The following is a 23,403-nucleotide window of genomic DNA, read 5'->3' on the forward strand; positions in this document are numbered from 1 at the left end:
ACCCGAGCGTGCTCGAGAAATCTCGAGTAACGAGTATATTCGCTCATCACTATTAGTAATCCTTGTCAGAGCTAGCATTTGCTGCATAGCTAATGGTGGGAGAGGAGCACATACGAGAAGGAGAGTTGAAGGAGTTATTAGTGACTGGTGCTTGGTTTGTAAGCGTGGTAATTCCTTATCCTTCTCTGTTTTTGTTTATTCCCCTACCTCCAATATTCGGTGCATTCTTCTGTTATATGTGAGTGAATATTTTGTATGCCTGGAGTTTTCTGTTAACCCTTGTCCGTGGTGCCTTGTTTGTCGGGTTAGTGTACTGTAGTGCACAGTAGTGCTCCCTCTTCCCTAGGTGGAGGAAGAGAACAGAAGGAGAGCTAACTCAGGAGATAAGGCAAGGGCGGAGGCATCTTCGACATCTGGAGTACCCCGGGGAGCAGGGCAAACTAGGGCGCCCCCTAGTGTTAGGGACAGGGAAGGAGCCCCTGGTCCTGAGTCACCTGACAGCTGTGTCGTGACACCCCTCTACTAATTTACACCACTACATAACCTCTCTAGTACTCTAAACCGCACTGGAAACAACCCTCCATTAACCCAGATGGCCAAAAACGCAAGTATTAACTATTCTATTATCTCAAACAACCAGCGAACCAGACATTTACCCTTGATTTACTGCCATAAATGCAGACATGGTACTCACTGCTACCTCATCACTCGCTATAGATGAGTTTTAGGGATCCCGAGCCCCATGTTTTAACCTAAGAACACTTAAAATGCAAAAAAGTATGTTTGGAGGGGAGAGCCATATAAATGCTATTGTAGTTATAAAAGAGCACATTGTTAGGATTCCTACTTATGGGGCTCTCAACAATCGGACATTTCTTTCGTAGCCCAAGACACAGCATTAGAAGGCTTCCATGGATTGCGTGGACAGCCATTCACCTGGATGACCACCAGGCAATACTCTAGTTTCACATGCACTTTACGTAGCAAAGTCAACAGATTTTCAGAGACCGTAAGCCAGGCCCACAGTGAACCGCTCCCTTTGTTGAGTCCTACATGTGGTTAACACATCTACTGCTTTTTTATTTCAGATAGACCCACAATTGCTCCCAATCGACTCACTGGCAAACACGAACCACAAAGTAATTCAGAACCGGTATGTTATGCTCACAATTATCATATCACCATTAGTAGAGATATTGGGTCAGTCTACTCCAATTTTAGGGTTTTGGTAACTGTCCAGTGAAGATACCAAAATTGAGCAATAGTCATTCGTGGCATAATGGTCATTGACGGAGATCCTTATATCATCTTTGGAGTGAACCTTTGCTTTGAAAAGTAGAATTTGATGCTTTTCTAAATATATTGTGAAGTAGTTGACTGATGTAATGAGTTTACATCATGGCCTCTGCTCCATGGGAGATACAGAAGAAGCTGAACACGGTCAGTCACCTGTTTCTATATTTCTGAGTTGAATACAACCCCAGTATGCACTCCTATATACGCAAATAGCCTTATAGGGCTTTTCCACAAAAGTATTTATCACCTATCTAAAAAAAATGTGATAAATCTATGTTCCCTAGGACTCCCAGTACTGTGACCCCATTGATCACTATAATGGGGTCCTGATGGCCTGTTCCTCCTCACTTCGGGTGCTATTGCTGTGAACAGGATCGAAAAGCATTGAGGATGCGTGAATCTGCAAACATTTGAATTTGGTAGAGTTGCTCAAATTATAAATCAATGCAAATTAATTGATCCCTGATTAAGATTTAAAAAAAAATCAATCACAGCATTTAGAAGCCAGGGAGAGGAAGGGAGCTCCCTCTTCCCTCCAATGGGCGCCCCCGCAATGTCATTGCAAGGGCCCGATGATTGCCATGGTGATCTGAGGTCTTCACCAGGCTATAACAAGCCTGTTAGACCATGCACAGAGCATGGTCTAAGAGGCTTATGTCAGTGCAGCACTGACAGTTAGGCCGGTTTCACACGTCAGTGCCTCCAGTACGTGTAGTGACAGTTTTCTCACGTACCGGAGACAGTGACACACATAGACCCATTTAAATGAATGGGTCTATGCAGATGTTTGGGTGTTTTGACGAACCATGTATCCATGTGCAAAACACACAGACATGTCCGTTTATACCTAGACACACGGCCTGCCAAACGTACCGCACACGTGCACACGGAGAGCCACAGGGGAAGCAGCGCTACTGTAAGCTGCTGTTCCCCTGCGCGTGGAGCTTTGCCCCATTCTTCCCACTTGCCCTGTAGTGGTGGCAAGTGGGGTAATGAGGGGTTAATGTCACCTTCCTATTGTAAGGTGACATTAGGCCGGCTTTGTAATGGAGAGGTGTCAACAAGACACCTCTCCATTACTAATACTATAGTAGTTAAAGGGTTAAATAAACACCACACAGTAAGAAAAAAGTATTTTAATGAAATAAAACAATATACACATTTTTGCCATCTTTATTAGTCTGCCATTCCAAGCGAAGCCCTCAATCTCCTGTAAAAAAAAAAGTCAAAATAATAAACCAACAATATGCCATACCTGTCTGGCGTAGAGTCAGTCCCACGCAGTAATCCATGTCTAGGGGAATGTACAGTTTACAACCGGGAGCGCTACTAATTCAACCGTTCCCGGCTGTAAACTACTGGGGAATGAACGCTAAGCAGCGGGCGCAGACTCCGTAACTAGCGGTGACGTCACTGTCTGGGCTCGCTGCCGGCATGATCTCCTGTGACCTCAGGACCGTGGGAGAATGTAAATGATGACATCACAGCAGTTCAAGCTCTGTCACAGTGACCTCATCACTTACATTCTCCCACGGTCCTGAGGTCACACGAGTTCATGCCGGCAAGCAAGCACAGACTCAATGACGTCACCGCTAGTTACTGAGCCTGTGCCCGCTGCGTAGTGTTCATTCCTTCTCCCCTGCTAGCGCCGATCGCCGCCCGAGCAGGGGAGAAGGGATGACAGCTGGTTTCAGCACCACACGCAGGGGAACAGCTCTAACTGCAGCACTGCTTCCCGGCGGCCATCCATGTGGTCCTGATGCAGCACACGGGCGGCACACGGTTGCCACACGTGTGCCGTATGTAGGACACACACGGACACACGGACACTGATATCTCCGGTACCGGTTTTTCCGGTACCAAAAATATCAGTACGTGTGAAACCAGCCTTATAAAGCATTGCAATCCTCGTGCATTGCAATGCTTTATAACAGCGATCAGAGTGGTGAAACTGAAAGTTCCATAGAGGAACTAAGTAAAAAAGCATTTAAAAAAAAATAAAAAAAATTGTATAAATGATTTTTGAAAAAATATACAAAATAATAGTAAAGAATATTATTTTTATATATATATATATATATATATATATATATATATACATACTGTATATATACCGTACAGACCTAAAGTTTGGACACACCTTCTCATTTAAAGATTTTTCTGTATTTTCATAACTATGAAAATTGTACATTCACACTGAAGGCATCAAAACTATGAATTAACACATGCGGAATTATATACTTAACAAAAAAGTGTGAAACAACTGAAATTATATCTTATATTCTAGGTTCTTCAAAGTAGCCACCTTTTGCTTTGATGACTGCTTTGCACGCTCTTGGCATTCTCTTGATGAGCTTCAAGAGGTAGTCACTGGAAATGGTTTTCACTTCACAGGTGTGCCCTGTCAGGTTTAATAAGTGGGATTTCTTGCCTTATAAATGGGGTTGGGACCATCAGCTGTGTTGTGCAGAAGTCTGGTGGATACACAGCTGATAACGTGGAGAACGTGTTTCTATGCGTTTTTTTCTGCGTTTGCGTTTTTTGTGCGCAGGGCGAAAAATTTAACCGGAGAAAAATCTAGATAACCAGACATCGCCAATGGGACTACAGAGGGCGTGTATTATGGGATATCTTTATATAGACCCTTGAACACTGAAATCTTCAGATTTTGCTCCTGTATGCTGTGTCATAATGGATCTTCACATGGAGAGCTTTTATTTCAACCTGGATTTAAGCATCAAGCTGTTTCTGGCCTGTGTGTTTGCTTGGGAGCAAGACAGAAATTGCGAAAGATGGAGAAGGAGACGGCGTAGGCGTTTTTGGAGACACCCCATTATTGAACTACGTGAGAGACGTGGAACCTATCACACGCTGTATGGCGAGCTTAATGCCAACCCGGAGAAATTCCAAGAATATACAAGGATGTCGCAAGACTCGTTCCGGGATTTGCTTGCTCGTGTTCAAGGAACCATACGGAGACAGGACACCCAGCTCCGTAGAGCGATTCCACCCGAGGAACGTCTGCTGGTTACATAAAGGTACGTTCCAAATCTAAACCAATGACAGTCCAAATTTTGGGTGTTCAGACATGTATTTTTAGGGTATTTTCCTTTCTGTCTTTAGCATAACCACACCATAAATAGAATAGATTGTAATTTTTTTTTTTCTTACAGATTTCTGGCAACCGGAGAGAGTTTATCATCCCTCCACTTCCAATACCGGCTTGGAAAATCCACCCTGTCCGGAATAGTTGTGGACACCTGTCGGGCATTGTGGAATGTTCTCCGGGATGAGTTTATACCCCTACCCACCTTGGACATGGGGCTTGAAATTGCGGAAAAATTCTGGAGTGTGTGTGATTTCCCCAACTGTTTGGGAGCAGTTGATGTAAAGCACAGCCGCATTATCAAACCAGCCAGAACAGGATCGGAGTACTTTAATTACAAAAAATATTTTTCTGTTGTGCTCATGGCAATAGCCGATGCGGACTGTCGCTTCATTGCCGTGGACATTGGAGCTTTTGGCCGTGGCAACGATTCCCAGACTTTTAAGAACTCTGATATGGGCCGCCGTGTGTATGGCAAAAATTTTAATTTTCCACGGCCACGACCTCTCCCCAACACTCAAGGCCCACCGATGCCATTTGTTATGGTTGGGGATGAGGCCTTTCAGATGTGTGAAAACCTACTGAAGCCATATTCCAGTCGGGACTTGAACCACACTAAAAGGATCTTTAACTACAGACTGACCAGGGCCCGAAGAACAGTAGAGTGTTCCTTTGGCATTCTAGTCTCAAAATGGCGCATTCTTGCATCAGCCATAAATCTAAAAATGGAGACAGTCGATGACGTTGTCAAAGCCTGTGTGGTTCTGCACAATTACATAATGGCTAAGGAGCGACCCAACATTGAACTGGATGAACCAGTTGCACACCCACTGCCCAATTACCATCATCACCCGCTGCGGTCAACTGCTGAAGTTGGCCACATGCGGGACCAATTTGCCGCCTTTTTTGATTCTGATATTGGACGTGTGTCATGGCAGGACAATGTTGTGTAAATGTCATGTTGTAATTTTATCTGTACCAGTAATTTTCTTAAATGTTAATAATATTTCTCATTAATAAACTTTATTTTTTGTTGTCTTGACCGTGTCTCCTATGTATTTCCTCTACAAACCAAGGCTGTCCTCAAACTAGCAGTATTTGGCCTGTCTTTAATATCAGTATTTGTAATCCAAAACCAGGAGTGGGTGATAAAGGCAGAGGTGCTAGTTATGTTAATATTATAATTTACCTCTAATTGTTTCACTCCTTGTTTTGGCTTACAAATACTGATATAAAACACTGACCACATACTGCTATTGTGACGGCAGCCATGTTGGTTTAGTGGTAAGCTTGTTGACGTCATTGCATCCTGATTCTGTTCTGCAGTATCCATTGGACACAGACTGAAGAGACAATGACTGTCATACAACAGAGATCTATACTCATCAAGTCAGGTGTCAGAAATAATGAATTCATGATGCACATATAACAGCCTCATTCACTATTTCTGACACCTGTGCAGGTGAGCATAGATATGCCGTGTTTATGACCACCATCGTCCCTTCACTTTGTGTGGAATATTACGTACACAGATGAGAAAATGGAGGTCATACAAGGCACCAGGTCAGGTGTCCTAACTAATGAGTTTTTTGACACCTGACCTGTTGAGTATAGTTCTGCATTGTATTTCCGCCATTTTCTCTTCAGTCTGCAACACTAGTCACAGACTAAAGGAAGAGATTATGGAGATAATACATAAATTATTATTTTGGCCCACCTCATATCTCTATACTAAAGACACACAAAGCTGCAGTCATTTATTTGCTAACTACTGGAGCTATGATGTGGCCAAAAATTAAGTGTTCGGTGCACGGTGTGTGTTGACAGCGGCGAAAGACACAATAAACCACACATAACTGGGGGCAAAACATAATATGATTTATTTTTTTTACACAAACTTTAAATTTAACTGCGCCTGTTTGGGGTAGAGTGATGTAAACGGGGGGTGTGAAGCAGTGAGGACTGGCTAACAGTGGACGGCGCAGGGGTGGCAGGAGAAGGGGCAATGAAACTTGAGGGGTCTGGTAGTTCGGGGATAGGGCTTGACACATGAGAAGCTTGAGACGCACTAGATGGGTGAAACAAACCTGACATTACAGACACACTGGGATGTGAAGGGGAAGGAATACTAAGAGTCCGCTGTTTTGTTTTTTTTTCCTTTCTGGGATTGCCGGGTTGTGGGAAGCCTCGGAGGACTAATTTGACATGGCATGGTCGTGGTGGGTGACCTGTTAGGGTCCAGCTGCACTGTGCCAGAGTCCATAGTGCTCGTAGAGCGTGCAGCCATGCCAGAGTCCATAGTGCTCGTAGAGCGTGCAGCCATGCCAGAGTCCATAGTGCTCGAAGAGCGTGCAGCCATGCCAGAGTCCATAGTGCTCGTAGAGCGTGCAGCCATGCCAGAGTCCATAGTGCTCGTAGAGCGTGCAGCCATGCCAGAGTCCATAGTGCTCGTAGAGCGTGCAGCCATGCCAGAGTCCATAGTGCTCGTAGAGCGTGCAGCAATGCCGGAGTCCATAGTGCTTGTAGAGTGTGCAGCCATGCCGGAGTCCAAAGTGCTCGTAGAGCGTGCAGCCTTGCCAGAGTCCATAGTGCTCGAAGAGCATGCAGCCATGCCAGAGTCCATAGTGCTCGTAGAGCGTGCAGCCATGCCAGAGTCCATAGTGCTCGTAGAGCGTGCAGCCATGCCAGAGTCCATAGTGCTCGTAGAGTGTGCAGCCATGCCAGAGTCCATAGTGCTCGAAGAGCGTGCAGCAATGCCGGAGTCCATAGTGCTCATAGAACGTGCAGCCATGCCAGAGTCCATAGTGCTTGTAGAGTGGAAGGTCATGCCAGGGTCCTGCTGCATCATGGTGGTGGTGGTACGGAAGGCCATGCCAGGGTCCTTCTGAATCGTGGTGGTGGCGGTACGGAAGGCCATGCCAGGGTCCTGCTGCATCGTGGTGTCAGTGGAGGAGGTCCAAGCAGGAGCAGCGGTTGTCATGGTGGTGGTGGTGGGCTGTCCAACAGCACTCGGCATGGTGGTGGTGCTATACTGGTGTCCGGCAGTGCTAGGAATAGAGGTGGCCGTGCAGTGGTATGCAGCAGAGGTCGGCATTGAGGTTAATCATGACAGTGAAGGCACAGGTGGATATGCCGCCACTGTCTGCTGAAAATACCGACTCTGCTGCATAGCCTGCATGTAAGCAGCATTGCAGGCCTGCATTACACTAAGCTGGAGATCAGGAGTAAGGTGTTCCGACATGCCCTGCTCAATTTGGTTAAAAAAATTATGTGCTGGCCTCTGGAGGTCGGCTCTTACTTGGTCAAGGCTTTTGGTGACCTCCTGGATACGTGTATTCATGTGGCTAAGGGAAATATCCATTCGGTCACCTAAAGCTTTGAGTCCTTCGTGAAAAACCGAGCTCAAGTGCAAAAACTCGAGCATGAGGGACCTGTCCGATGCCCTCTGCCGCTGCCGGGAGGAGCCCCAAGAAAAAGGGGCAGTGGCAGAGGACTGGGAAAGGGGAAGACCTGATGGACCAGCTTCCTGGTCTCCAGTTTGTGTGGCAGGCCCACTTGCTGCAGCTTTGCTGGATGGCTGGGACGGGTCCGTGGCTGTTTGATGAAGGACCACTCCAGAACCTGGGCCAACAGTAGTGCTCCATGTGCTGTGAAAAAAGGGAAAAAAATTAATACCAAAAATTAAACAGATGACAAGTCCTGTGGAATAGAAACATACAGATTATGGCAATACAACACAACCTAATGCACGGGATAAATACTTACGTTCTCTGGGCAAGGACCAGTCTTAAAAATGCCAGAACACGATGGTATTTGTATTTTCGGATCCTTGCTCCTGAACCACTGGGAACACAGCTCTCTTGACACAGGTCCTTGTTGAAGCGGTCCTTCATCGAACGCCAACATGTTTTGACTTTGGCCACTGTTAAAAAAAAAACCATAATGGTCAGAAAATGGACTTTTACCCGTGCTCACACAACTGTGTGTGATGAGAGAAACTCCTGAGAGATCCTTTCATCACACACAGTTGTGTGAGCACGGCCACGGTCTCTGCTGCTTCACACTGCAGTGCAATACTTACCAAATGCATTTCGGACCTGAATCGGGGCGTTGTCCCAGCCATCCCACATCGCTTTGGCCACCTCATTCCATAGGCGCCGGATCGTTACGATGTTTGAGTGCAGTGGATCCGGGGTGTCCCACAACGGGACTCGCTCCTGGACCAGGGAGATGAGGAGGTCATTTTCTATGAGGTCTTCATCCCGTTCTGGAACCTAAAAATTAAACAAAGACATTAATGTTGGATACATTAACATAAGGAAAAGAAAGAAAACAGAGGCTGAGAAATGGCATGAATAAGGAAAGTCAAGATACAAAAGTAGTCCAGAAGAGAATTAAAAAGAAACAGTAAAGTACAGAAAGGAAGATTAAAGAATACAACAGTGAGGATACAGCAGTCAGACTTGTATACTTACCCGCTGCCGCCTTGCCACCCGACTGTGACTCCGCTGCTCCAGCCCAATCTCTGCCGCAGTAGAAGAAGTGCTCTAAAAAAATGAAAAAAAAAAATTGTCATATGTGTAGATGTGACAGTGAATACTTACCAATCTGAGGAGGTGAGTACTCACTTCACTGACATGTTCGACTTCAGAAGGCCCAGGACGTTGCTCCCCATCAGAAGAAGAAGACATTCTGATGCATGCAGAAAGAAAGAAATGGCAGAAATTAGGACATGTAGAGACAGAAAATAGAAAATAAAGGCATTGGCTAGGATATACTCACATTGTTCAGCGGCTTGTTTTCTCAAAGGTGCTGTGGTCTGTATGCTCTGCTTGGCTGTCTGCTGTGGTCCGACTGTTCTGCTTGACTGTTCTGCAACTGCCCACTACCTCCCTTTATCACCTGGTATGTGGGGGGTGGCTTATCAGTGTCTAGACATGTTTTTCTCTGGTGCAACGCATGCTTTTACGAACGCAAGCAAACGCATGTGCTTGTGAATGCATGCGTTCACATAGACAGCAATGCGTTTTTTTGGCGCATTCCTTACGCAATAGACCACATACGTTTGTAGGCGGCAAATTGACGCTTCTAAAAATTACTACATGTTGCATTTCCGCGCAAAAGCGCAGACGACGAAACGACGCATGCGTCGTCAAAGGCGGCAAAAGGCAAACGATCGCAGATGCATGCGTCCCTAATGTTAAATATAGGAATACACAACGCATGCGGATATATGCCGAAGAAACGCTGCGGACACAACCGAAGAAGAAAGTTGAGTGAAGACTCTCTAAATTTTCATCTAGATATTCTTTTAGTACTTTCAATTCTAGCTCAGAAAGATTATAAATTCGCCCAAATTGAATGGATGCTCCATAAAGGAATTCAATGCGACAGTTGTAAGAAGATCGATTAGTTGATCAGTTTTTTTCTTACTGCAGACCTCACTGAACTGTTGGTACTGAGATGGTAGTCTATCATAGTTCTGATGAGCAATCTCAGATAAATAAATAAATGGCGCTATAATAATAAATAATAATAATAATACTTGAATTTGTTTGAAAACAGAAAGACTAACATGGCATTGATTCTTACAGTGCTCTGTGGGAAAAGCAATGGTCCTCGATGCCCAGTTGATAGAAATGTTATGGATTGAAAACCATGGAATACCTAGAATAACTTGAAATTTTCAGGAGGAAATCAGATGGAAACTAACCGCTTCATGATGATTCGGTTCTATACAGATTTCAAGTTCAATTGTCTCATGAGTAACAGGTCCCGAAGATAAAGGTGATCCACCCACAGTTTCCATATCAATTGACATGGATTTAGACCTACTTGCAATGTTATCCATGAAATTCCCTCCTGCTCCAGAATCAGAGCATTGTAGTTTTTGACTCCCAATTATGACCTGTATGGGAACGACAAAATGAGAAGATGGAGATTGCTCCTTGACCTTATCCTGCATTACAGATGAGATGGTCTGGAGAACCGGATCAAGCCATTCAGAAAGGTCTAAGTTGCCTGCAGTTTTGGCAGTTGTGAAGGCTACAGATCTTTTATTGAGACAGTTAATGGCAAAATGTCCAGAGCCCCCGCAATAGAGGCATACATTTTCTGTACATCGCCTCTCCTTCTATACTACAGAGAGAGGTTTACGGATTACATCAATTGTTGTTTCCAAATACTCGCAGGCTTTCCTTTCTTCGTTCAGTCAGTCTCTGATCAAGTCGGATGCACAATTGAATAAAGTCCTCTAAATTATCAGGGGTCTCGACCCTTGCAAGTTCATCATTTACTAGCTCTGATAATCCTCATTAAAATTGATTCTTGTGGGCAGCTAAATTCCATGTGGTGTCTGCCACCCAACGGAGGAATTTGGAGGTATATTCAGCTACAGAACGCTGCCCTTGATGTAAGTTATGAAACCTGTGTAGGGATTGTACTCACTCAGATGCTGCAGGACCAAGACAAGAGGTGTGTTTCCTTAGGGAAGTCCGTGTGGGTTTATTTGCTTCATAACCCAGCAGCAACAAAAAGTAAATGGCCTTCGGAGCAGACAAAAACAACAATGTTCTCAGCAGAGGTTCTCTGCTCCCTCAGACCGGTGGGCACATAGGCTGCGGCAATGTCCAGTGTTGTGAATTCTGTGGCAGAGCTCCCTCCTGTGGTCACAAGTGGTACTTCGGCTGATTCTGTCTGTGAGCTTCCGATGGTGTAGGAGAGTGGTACTGCGGCTTTTGAGTTTCCTTCCTCAGGTGATGTGGTGAAGTCGTTAGGTCCTGCTCTATTTAACTCCACCTGGTGCTCTGAACCTGGCCTCCAGTCAATGTTCTAGTATAGGACTTGCTTCCTCCTGGATCGTTCCTGTGGCCTGCTGCTCTGCATAGCTAAGTTCCGCTTTTGTTATTTTGTTTGCTGTTTTTTCCTGTCCAGCTTGCGTATTTGTTTTTTCTTGCTTGCTGGAAGCTCTGGGACGCAGAGGGTGTACCTCCGTGCCGTTAGTTCGGTACGGAGGGTCTTTTTGCCCCCTTTGCGTGGTTGTTTGTAGGGTTTTGTGTTGACCGCAAAGTTACCTTTCCTATCCTCGCTCTGTTCAGAAAGTCGGGCCTCACTTTGCTAAATCTATTTCATCTCTACGTTTGTCGTTTCATCTTTACTCACAGTCATTATATGTGGGGGCTGCCTTTTCCTTTGGGGTATTTCTCTGAGGCAAGGTAGGCTTATTTTCTATCTTCAGGCTAGCTAGTTTCTCAGGCTGTGCCGAGTTGCATAGGGAGCGTTAGGCGCAATCCACGGCTGCCTCTAGTGTGTGTTGGAGAGGATTAGGGATTGCGGTCAGCAGAGTTTCCACGTCTCAGAGCTCGTTCTATGTTTTTGGGTTATTGTCAGGTTACTGTATGTGCTCTGGCTTCTATGTCCATTGTGGTACTGAATTGCCTTTCATAACAGTCCAGCATGCAGGCTCGGTCTGGAGCCACACACACAGGAGGTCTTCTACCTCCCAAGACATAGACCATGTGCCAAACAGTGTCCATTATGTAGGCTGTAAACCACACCCACAAGTGAGGTATGTGGGTAGCCAGACCCGCCATCTCTCATAGCTACCCGCAACACGGACCCAGACGCACTAAACGGCACCTTAGTGCTTACGTGCACTAAAGAGAAATACTCCGGGTTACATCACAGCATTAATTACACAGCCATTAGCCTCCTTCCACTTGGTATTAGCAGTAACACAACAATTTGGGCCATCAAACACTTGATCCATATCAGTGATGAAAAGCTAAATCATTAAGGCGGTCAGAGTTCTTTTCTACATAAAGTAGCCTTATTAGTGTTGAGCATTCCGATACCGCAAGTATCGGGTATCGGCCGATATTTGAGGTATCGGAATTCCGATACCGAGTTCCGATATTTTTGCGATATCGGGAATCGGTATCGGGATCCATATTCATGTGTAAAATAAAGAATAAAAATAAAAAATATTGACATACTCACCCTCGGACGCGCCCTAGTTGAAACCGCTGTAACCGGCAATCTCCCCTCCTAAGAATGAGCGAGTGAAGGACCTGCGATGACGTCGCGGTTTGTGATTGGTCGCGTGAGCGGTCACGCGACCAATCACAAGCTGCGACGTCATCGAAGGTCCTTCACCCTGCATTCTTAGGAACAGAGGCTGCCGGTTACACCGCTTATAGCCAGGGGCCATCGGAGGGGTGAGTATATCCATATTTTTTTTTTTTTATTCTTTATTTTTTTACATGAATATGGATCCCAGGGCCTGAAGGAGAGTTTCCTCTCCTTCAGACCCTGGGAACCATTCCAGGATACCTTCTGATATTTGGGTCCCGTTGACTTGTATTGGTATCGGATATCGGTATAGGCGAGATCCGATATTTTTCGGATATCGGCCGATACAATCCGATACCGATACTTTCAAATATCGGAAGGTATCGCTCAACACTAAGCCTTATCAATTTTACCACATGCAGAACGGCATAAAAAAATAACAATTCCTGAATTGCTGGTTTTTGTCTCCCAAAAATTGGAATAGAAAGCAATCAAAAAATGTCATGTGCCCAAAAATGGTACCAATAAAAAAGTCAACTCTTCAGCAAAAAACAAGCCCTCACATGACTTTATCTACAAAAATATCGAAAAATTATAGCTTTGAAAACATGGCAGCGTAAAAACTAGTTTTTGCAAAAACAAAGCCTCTTTTAGTGTGTGACAGCAGCCAAACATAAAAACCCGATATAAATCTGGTATTGCACCAACCCGAAAAACAGAGTCATCTAATCAAGGACAAGGAACGGTGTAAAAAATAAATGAAACCAATTTTTGACCTACTATTCATTTGTTCATTCTGCCTCCCAAAGATCGCAGTAAGGCTCGGCCCACATTTATCCTGCGCTCTGCTCGGAGTGCTCACCCCTGGGTTTTTTGTGTAAATCTCTGAAATACATTATTCAGACAGAATCCCCTGTGGTAGATTACCAATATTGAGGCAGATGGAGTCACTGTGGACGCTGTCTGACCTGTGATCCGGCGGTGTCCGTCTTTTTAGGATTGCATAAATGCGTAGTTTGGCACAATTTTGTGCACTTCTGAAAAGAAGGACATCGCTAAACAAAGGCCAGACGGAGTTCAGGGTAACTCTGCTGCCTCATTATAGTGAGTGGCTTCTTCGGGGGTTTCATCTGAATTACGTCACTAGAAGATTTAAAGGGAAACCCCAATGTAAATGCTCAGCGTAGAGCGACGGATAAATGTGATCCAAAATATTATATAAAATGTTCCCAATAAAAGCTTCAAATCAATCCACAAAAAAAAGCAAGTCCCCACTCAGGTCCATCATCGGTTACCGGAAATATAAGGGGCTTCAACGTTACTGGTAGTACAAATATCTGGATAAGTAAAATAGTTCCTCATCCCCGAAAAGAAATCCAACGAATTCTGCACTCCCAGATCCAAATGCCTACTCCCTTTTGAGCCCATCAGTGTACATAAACCACATTTAGTGTCCACATGTTTGGCATTTCTGTAGCGAAGAGAGCCCGCCTAATTTACAGGTGCGTGTCTCCAAAAGCATGAGCTGGGCATAATGCACTGGTCACTACAACGTACTGGTCACTACAACGTGCAAGCTATACAATGGCAGATTTGGAATCTTCGTTCAGCAAAATTCATTGCTGCTTGTCTCTGGGAAAACACCCATGGAGTCAAATCATCATTACAACAGTAGATTGTGAGGTCCAGTTTTTCCTATTAGTCCTTATAAAAATTAAAAATTTGGGGATGAATCAACATTTTAGCTCTAAAAATGTAATTATTCTTTCTTCACTGCCCAATGGTTTTCATTTCTGAGGGGCATATGTGGTATCAACATGCTAACTGCACCCCTAGAATTCATTGATAGGTATAACTTGCAAAATTATGTCACTTATGGGGGATTCCTCTGCTGTTCTGGGACCTCAGGGGCGCTACCAATGTGACACAACATGGACAAACCATTCCAGCAAAATCTGAACTCCAGTATGGAACTTCTTCAATTCTGAGCTTTGTAATGTCCCTCAAAAGTAGTTCTTGACCACATATGGGGTATCTGCATACTCAGGAGAAATTGCACCATAAATTGTATGGTGCAATTTCTCCTGTTAGCCTTGTAAAAATAAAAAAAATTGGGGCCAAAACAACATTTTGTGTGGGCTCAACATTTTAAAATTCTGTGAAGCACCTGGAAGTTGAATATACAGTGCCTTGCAAAAGTATTTGGCCCCCTGGAACTTTTCAACCTTTTCCCACATATCATGCTTTAATAATAATCTTTTATTTTCTTTATTTTTATAGAGCGCTAACATATTCCCCAGCGCTCTACAGTTTGCACACATTATCATCGCTGTCCCCAATGGGGCTCACATTCTAAATTCCCTATCAGTATGTCTTTGGATGCTTCAAACATAAAGATACCAAATGTAAATTTTTGGTGAAGAGTCAGCAACAAGTGGAACACAATTGTGAAGTTGAACGAAATGTATTGGTTATTTTAAATATTTGTGGAAATTCGAAAACTGAAAAGTGGGGCGTGCAATATTATTCGGCCCCTTTACCTTAATACTTTATTGCTCCACCTTTTGCTGCACTTGGGGTTTGTCTCTATCAGTTTTGTACATGGAGAGACTGAAATTCTCGTCCATTCTTCCTTGGCAAACAGCTCGAGCTCAGTGAGGTTTGATGGAGATCGTTTGTGAACTGCAGTTTTCAGCTCTTTCCACAGATTCTCGATTGGATTGAGGTCTGGACTCTGACTTGGCCACTCTAACACCTGGATACGTTTATTTCTGAACCATTCCATTGTAGATTTTGCTTTGTGTTTGGGATCATTGTCTTGTTGGAAGACAAATCTCCGTCCCAGTCTCAGGTCTTTTGCAGACTCCAACAGGTTTTCTTCAAGAATGGTCCTGTATTTGGCTCCATCCATCTTCCCATCAATTTTAACCATCTTCCCTGTCCCTGCTGAAGAAAAGCAGGCCCAAACCATGATGCTGCCACCACCATGTTTGACAGTGGGGATGGTGTGTTCAGGGTGATGAGCTGTGTTGCTTTACCCCAAACATATCGTTTGGCATTGTTGCCAAAAAGTTCGATTTTGGTTTCCTCTGACCAGAGCACCTTCTTCCACATGTTTGGTGTCTCCCAGGTGGCTTGTTGCAAACTTTAAACAACACTTTTTATGGATATCTTTGAGAAACGGCTTTCTTCTTGCCAGTCTTCCATAAAGGCCAGATTTGTGCTGTGTACGACTGATTGTTGTCCTATGGACAGACTGTCCCACCTCAGCTGTAGATCTCTGCCGTTCATCCAGAGTGATCATGGGCCTCTTGGCTGCATCTCTGATCAGTCTTCTCCTTGTTTGAGATGAAAGTTTAGAGGGACGGCCGGGTCTTGGTAGATTCGCAGTGGTATGATCCTCCTTCCATTTCAATATGATCGCTTGCACAGTGCTCCTTGGGATGTTTAAAGTTTTGGAAATCATTTTGTATCCAAATCCGGCTTTAAACTTCTCCACAACAGTATCACGGACCTGCCTGTTGTGTTCCTTGGTCTTCATGATGCTTCACACAGAACCCTGAGACTATCACAGAGCAGGTGCATTTATACGGAGACTTGATTACACACAGGTGGATTATATTTATCATCATTAGGCATTTAGGACAACATTGGATCATTCAGAGATCCACAGTGAACTTCTGGAGTGAAAGTAAAGGGGACAAATAATATTGCACACCCCACATCTCAGTTTTTGAATTTCCACAAAAATTTAAAATAACCAATAAATTTCGTTCAACTGCACAATTGTGTTCCACTTGTTGTTGATTCTTCACCAAAAATTTACATTTGGTATCTTTATGTTTGAAGCACAATATGTGGGAAAAGGTTGCAAAGTTGCAGGGGGCCGAATACTTTCTCAAGGCACTGTCATGGCTTAAGGGGTCTAATTTCCAAAATGGGGTTTCTTAATACTATACTATAATACTGCCACTATGTACAAGAATATAACTACTATAATACTGCCCCTATGTATAAAAATATAACTACTATAATACTGCCCCTATTTACAAGAATATAACTACTGTAATACTGCCCCTATGTACAAGAATATAACTACTATAATACTGCCCCTATGTACAAGAATATAACTACTATAATACTGCCCCTATGTACAATAATATAACTACTATAATACTGCCCCCTATATACAAGAATATAACTACTATAATACTGCTCATATGTACAAGAATAGAACTACTATAATACTGCTCCTATGTACAAGAATATAACTACTATAATACTGCCCCTATATACAAGAATATAACTACTATAATACTGCTCATATGTACAAGAATATAACTACTATAGTACTGCCCCTATGTACAAGAATATAACTACTATAATACTGCCCCCTATGTATAAGAATATAACTACTATAATACTGCCCCTATTTACAAGAATATAACTACTATAATACTGCCCCTATGTACAAGAATATAACTGCTATAATACTGCCCCTATGTACAAGAATATAACTACTATAATACTGCCCCTATGTACAAGAATATAACTACTATAATACTGCCCCTATGTACAGGAATAGAACTACTATAATACTGCCCCTATGTACAAGAATATAACTACTATAATACTGCCCCTATGTACAAGAATATAACTACTATAATACTGCCCCTATGTACAAGAATATAACTACTATAATACTGCCACTATGTACAAGAATATAACTACTATAATACTGCTCCTATGTACAAGAATATAACTACTATAATACTGCCCCTATGTACAAGAATATAACTACTATAATACTGCCCCTATGTACAAGAATATAACTACTATAATACTGCCCCTATGTACAAGAATATACCTACTATAATACTGCCCCTATGTACAAGAATATAACTACTATAATACTGCCCCTATGTACAAGAATATAACTACTATAATACTGCCCCTATGTACAAGAATATAACTACTATAATACTGCTCCTATCTACAAGAATATAACTACTATAATACTGACCCTATGTACAAGAATATAACTACTATAATACTGCCCCATGTACAAGAATATAACTACTATAATACTGTCCCTATGTACAAGAATATAACTACTATAATACTGTCCCATGTACAAGAATATAACTACTATAATACTGCCCCTATGTACAAGAATATAACTACTATAATACTGCTCCTATGTACAAGAATATAACTACTATAATACTGCCCCATGTACAAGAATATAACTACTATAATACTGCTCCTATGTACAAGAATATAACTACTATAATACTGCCCCTATGTACAAGAATATAACTACTGTAATACTGCTCCTATGTACAAGAATATAACTACTATAATACTGCTCCTATGTACAAGAATATAACTACTATAATACTGCTCCTATGTACAAGAATATAACTACTATAATACTGCCCCCATGTACAAGAATATAACTACTATAATACTGCCCCCATGTACAAGAATATAACTACTATAATACTGCCCCCATGTACAAGAATATAACTACTATAATACTGCTCCTATGTACAAGAATATAACTACTATAATACTGCTCCTATGTACAAGAATATAACTACTATAATACTGCCCCTATGTACAAGAATATAACTACTATAATACTGCCCCTATGTACAGGAATAGAACTACTATAATACTGCCCCTATGTACAAGAATAGAACTACTATAATACTGCTCCTATCTACAAGAATATAACTACTATAATACTGCCCCTATGTACAGGAATAGAACTACTATAATACTGCCTCTATGTACAAGAATAGAACTGCTATAATACTGCCCCTATGTACAGGAATATAACTACTATAATACTGCCCCCTATGTACAACAATATAACTACTATAATACTGCCCCTATGTACAAGAATATAACTACTATAATACTGCCACTATGTACAAGAATATAACTACTATAATACTGCCCCTATGTACAAGAATATAACTACTATAATACTGCCCCTATGTACAAGAATATAACTGCTATAATACTGCCCCTATGTACAAGAATATAACTACTATAATACTGCTCCTATCTACAAGAATATAACTACTATAATACTGCCCCTATGTACAAGAATATACCTACTATAATACTGCCCCATGTACAAGAATATAACTACTATAATGTGCCCCTATGTACAAGAATATAACTACTATAATACTGCCCCTATGTACAAGAATATAACTACTATAATACTGCCCCATGTACAAGAATATAACTACTATAATGTGCCCCTATGTACAAGAATATAACTACTATAATACTGCCCCTATGTACAAGAATATAACTACTATAATACTGCCCCATGTACAAGAATATAACTACTATAATGTGCCCCTATGTACAAGAATATAACTACTATAATACTGCCCCTATGTACAAGAATATAACTACTATAATACTGCCCCATGTACAAGAATATAACTACTATAATGTGCCCCTATGTACAAGAATATAACTACTATAATACTGCCCCTATGTATAAGAATATAACTACTATAATACTGCTCCTATGTACAAGAATGTAACTACTATAATACTGCCCCATGTACAAGAATATAACTACTATAATACTGCTCCTATGTACAAGAATATAACTAATATAATACTGCCCCTATGTACAAGAATATAACTACTATAATACTGCCCCTATGTACAAGAATATAACTACTATAATACTGCCCCTATGTACAAGAATATAACTGCTATAATACTGCCCCTATGTACAAGAATATAACTACTATAATACTGCCCCATTTACAAGAATATAACTATTATAATGTGCCCCTATGTACAAGAATATAACTACTATAATACCGCCCCTATGTATAAGAATATAACTACTATAATACTGCTCCTATGTACAAGAATATAACTACTATAATACTGCCCCATGTACAACAATATAACTACTATAATACTGCCACTATGTACAAGAATATAACTACTATAATACTGCCCCTATGTACAAGAATATAACTACTATAATACTGCCCCTATGTACAAGAATATAACTACTATAATACTGCCCCTATGTACAAGAATATAACTGCTATAATACTGCCCCTATGTACAAGAATATAACTACTATAATACTGCTCCTATCTACAAGAATATAACTACTATAATACTGCCCCTATGTACAAGAATATAACTACTATAATACTGCCCCATGTACAAGAATATAACTAATATAATGTGCCCCTATGTACAAGAATATAACTACTATAATACTGCCCCTATGTACAAGAATATAACTACTATAATACTGCCCCATGTACAAGAATATAACTACTATAATGTGCCCCTATGTACAAGAATATAACTACTATAATACTGCCCCTATGTACAAGAATATAACTACTATAATACTGCCCCATGTACAAGAATATAACTACTATAATGTGCCCCTATGTACAAGAATATAACTACTATAATACTGTCCCATGTACAAGAATATAACTACTATAATACTGCCCCTATGTACAAGAATATAACTACTATAATACTGCTCCTATGTACAAGAATATAACTACTATAATACTGCCCCTATGTACAAGAATATAACTGCTATAATACTGCCCCTATGCACAAGAATATAACTACTATAATACTGCCCCATTTACAAGAATATGACTACTATAATGTGCCCCTATGTACAAGAATATAACTACTATAATACCGCCCCTATGTATAAGAATATAACTACTATAATACTGCTCCTATGTACAAGAATATAACTACTATAATACTGCCCCATGTACAACAATATAACTACTATAATACTGCCACTATGTACAAGAATATAACTACTATAATACTGCCCCTATGTACAAGAATATAACTACTATAATACTGCCCCTATGTACAAGAATATAACTACTATAATACTGCCCCTATGTACAAGAATATAACTGCTATAATACTGCCCCTATGTACAAGAATATAACTACTATAATACTGCTCCTATCTACAAGAATATAACTACTATAATACTGCCCCTATGTACAAGAATATAACTACTATAATACTGCCCCATGTACAAGAATATAACTAATATAATGTGCCCCTATGTACAAGAATATAACTACTATAATACTGCCCCTATGTACAAGAATATAACTACTATAATACTGCCCCATGTACAAGAATATAACTACTATAATGTGCCCCTATGTACAAGAATATAACTACTATAATACTGCCCCTATGTACAAGAATATAACTACTATAATACTGCCCCATGTACAAGAATATAACTACTATAATGTGCCCCTATGTACAAGAATATAACTACTATAATACTGTCCCATGTACAAGAATATAACTACTATAATACTGCCCCTATGTACAAGAATATAACTACTATAATACTGCTCCTATCTACAAGAATATAACTACTATAATACTGCCCCTATGTAAAAGAATATAACTACTATAATACTGCCCCATGTACAAGAATATAACTACTATAATACTGCCCCTATGTACAAGAATATAACTACTATAATACTGCCCCTATGTATAAGAATATAACTACTATAATACTGCTCCTATGTACAAGAATATAACTACTATAATACTGCCCCATGTACAAGAATATAACTACTATAATACTGCTCCAATGTACAAGAATATAACTACTATAATACTGCTCCTATCTACAAGAATATAACTACTATAATACTGCCCCTATGTACAAGAATATAACTACTATAATACTGCCCCATGTACAAGAATATAACTACTATAATACTGCCCCTATGTACAAGAATATAACTACTATAATACTGCCCCTATGTACAAGAATATAACTACTATAATACTGCCCCCATGTACAAGAATAAAGCTACTATAATACTGCTCCTATGTACAAGAATATAACTACTATAATACTGCCCCTATGTACAAGAATATAACTACTGTAATACTGCTCCTATGTACAAGAATATAACTACTGTAATACTGCTCCTATGTACAAGAATAGAACTACTATAATACTGCCCCTATGTACAAGAATATAACTACTATAATACTGCCCCTATGTACAAGAATAGAACTACTATAATACTGCCCCTATGTACAAGAATAGAACTACTATAATACTGCCCCTATGTACAAGAATATAACTACTATAATACTGCCCCATGTACAAGAATATAACTACTATAATACTGCCCCTATGTACAAGAATATAACTACTATAATACTGCCCCTATGTACAGGAATATAACTACTATAATACTGCTCCTATGTACAAGAATATAACTACTATAATACTGCCCCTATGTACAAGAATATAACTACTATAATACTGCTCCTATGTACAAGAATATAACTACTATAATACTGCTCCTATGTACAAGAATATAACTACTATAATACTGCCCCTATGTACAAGATTATAACTACTATAATACTGCCTCCTATGTACAAGAATATAACTACTATAATACTGCTCCTATGTACAAGAATATAACTACTATAATACTGCCCCTATGTACAAGAATATAACTACTATAATACTGCCCCTATGTACAAGAATATAACTACTATAATACTGCTCCTATGTACAAGAATATAACTACTATAATACTGCTCCTATGTACAAGAATATAACTACTATAATACTGCTCCTATGTACAAGAATATAACTACTATAATACTGCTCCTATGTACAAGAATATAACTACTATAATACTGCTCCTATGCACAAGAATATAACTACTATAATACTGCTCCTATGTACAAGAATATAACTGCTATAATACTGCCTCCTATGTACAAGAATATAACTGCTATAATACTGCTCCTATGTAAAAGAATATAACTACTATAATACTGCTCCTATGTACAAGAATATAACTACTATAATACTGCTCCTATGTACAAGAATATAACTACTATAATACTGCTCCTATGTACAAGAATATAACTACTATAATACTGCCCCTATGTACAAGATTATAACTACTATAATACTGCCTCCTATGTACAAGACTATAACTACTATAATACTGCTCCTATGTACAAGACTATAACTACTAGAATACTGCTCCTATGTACAAGAATATAACTACTATAATACTGCTCCTATGTACAAGACTATAACTACTATAATACTGCTCCTATGTACAAGAATATAACTACTATAATACTGCTCCTATGTACAAGAATATAACTACTATAATACTGCCCCTATGTACAAGATTATAACTACTATAATACTGCCTCCTATGTACAAGAATATAACTACTATAATACTGCTCCTATGTACAAGAATATAACTACTATAATACTGCCCCCTATGTACAAGAATATAACTACTATAATACTGCCCCTATGTACAAGAATATAACTACTATAATACTGCTCCTATGTACAAGAATATAACTACTATAATACTGCCCCTATGTACAAGAATATAACTACTATAATACTGCCCCTATGTGCAAGAATATAACTGCTATAATACTGCTCCTATGTACAAGAATATAACTACTATAATACTGCCCCTATGTACAAGAATATAACTACTATAATACTGCCCCTATGTACAAGAATATAACTGCTATAATACTGCTCCTATGTACAAGAATATAACTACTATAATACTGCCCCTATGTACAAGAATATAACTACTATAATACTGCTCCTATGTACAAGAATATAACTACTATAATACTGCCCCTATGTACAAGAATATAACTACTATAATACTGCTCCTATGTACAAGAATATAACTACTATAATACTGCTCCTATGTACAAGAATATAACTACTATAATACTGCCCCTATGTACAAGATTATAACTACTATAATACTGCCTCCTATGTACAAGAATATAACTACTATAATACTGCTCCTATGTACAAGAATATAACTA

The 23,403-nt window shown here is 40.4% G+C and overlaps 1 protein-coding gene across 3 annotated transcripts in view; it reads left to right on the forward strand.

The window, feature by feature from the left end:
* LOC138650917 (carcinoembryonic antigen-related cell adhesion molecule 1-like) overlaps positions 1-23,403 on the forward strand; it is a 57,321-nt gene that overhangs the window by 29,058 nt on the left and 4,860 nt on the right. For all 3 annotated transcript variants that reach the window (XM_069740792.1, XM_069740793.1, XM_069740794.1), the window contains one exon: positions 1,089-1,153. In XM_069740792.1, coding sequence (XP_069596893.1) covers positions 1,089-1,153 — 65 coding nt within the window. The remainder of the gene's footprint in view (positions 1-1,088; positions 1,154-23,403) is intronic.

The sequence above is a fragment of the Ranitomeya imitator genome, chromosome 10 (genome assembly GCF_032444005.1).
Source record: "Ranitomeya imitator isolate aRanImi1 chromosome 10, aRanImi1.pri, whole genome shotgun sequence".
In the NCBI taxonomy this organism is placed as follows: domain Eukaryota; kingdom Metazoa; phylum Chordata; class Amphibia; order Anura; family Dendrobatidae; genus Ranitomeya; species Ranitomeya imitator.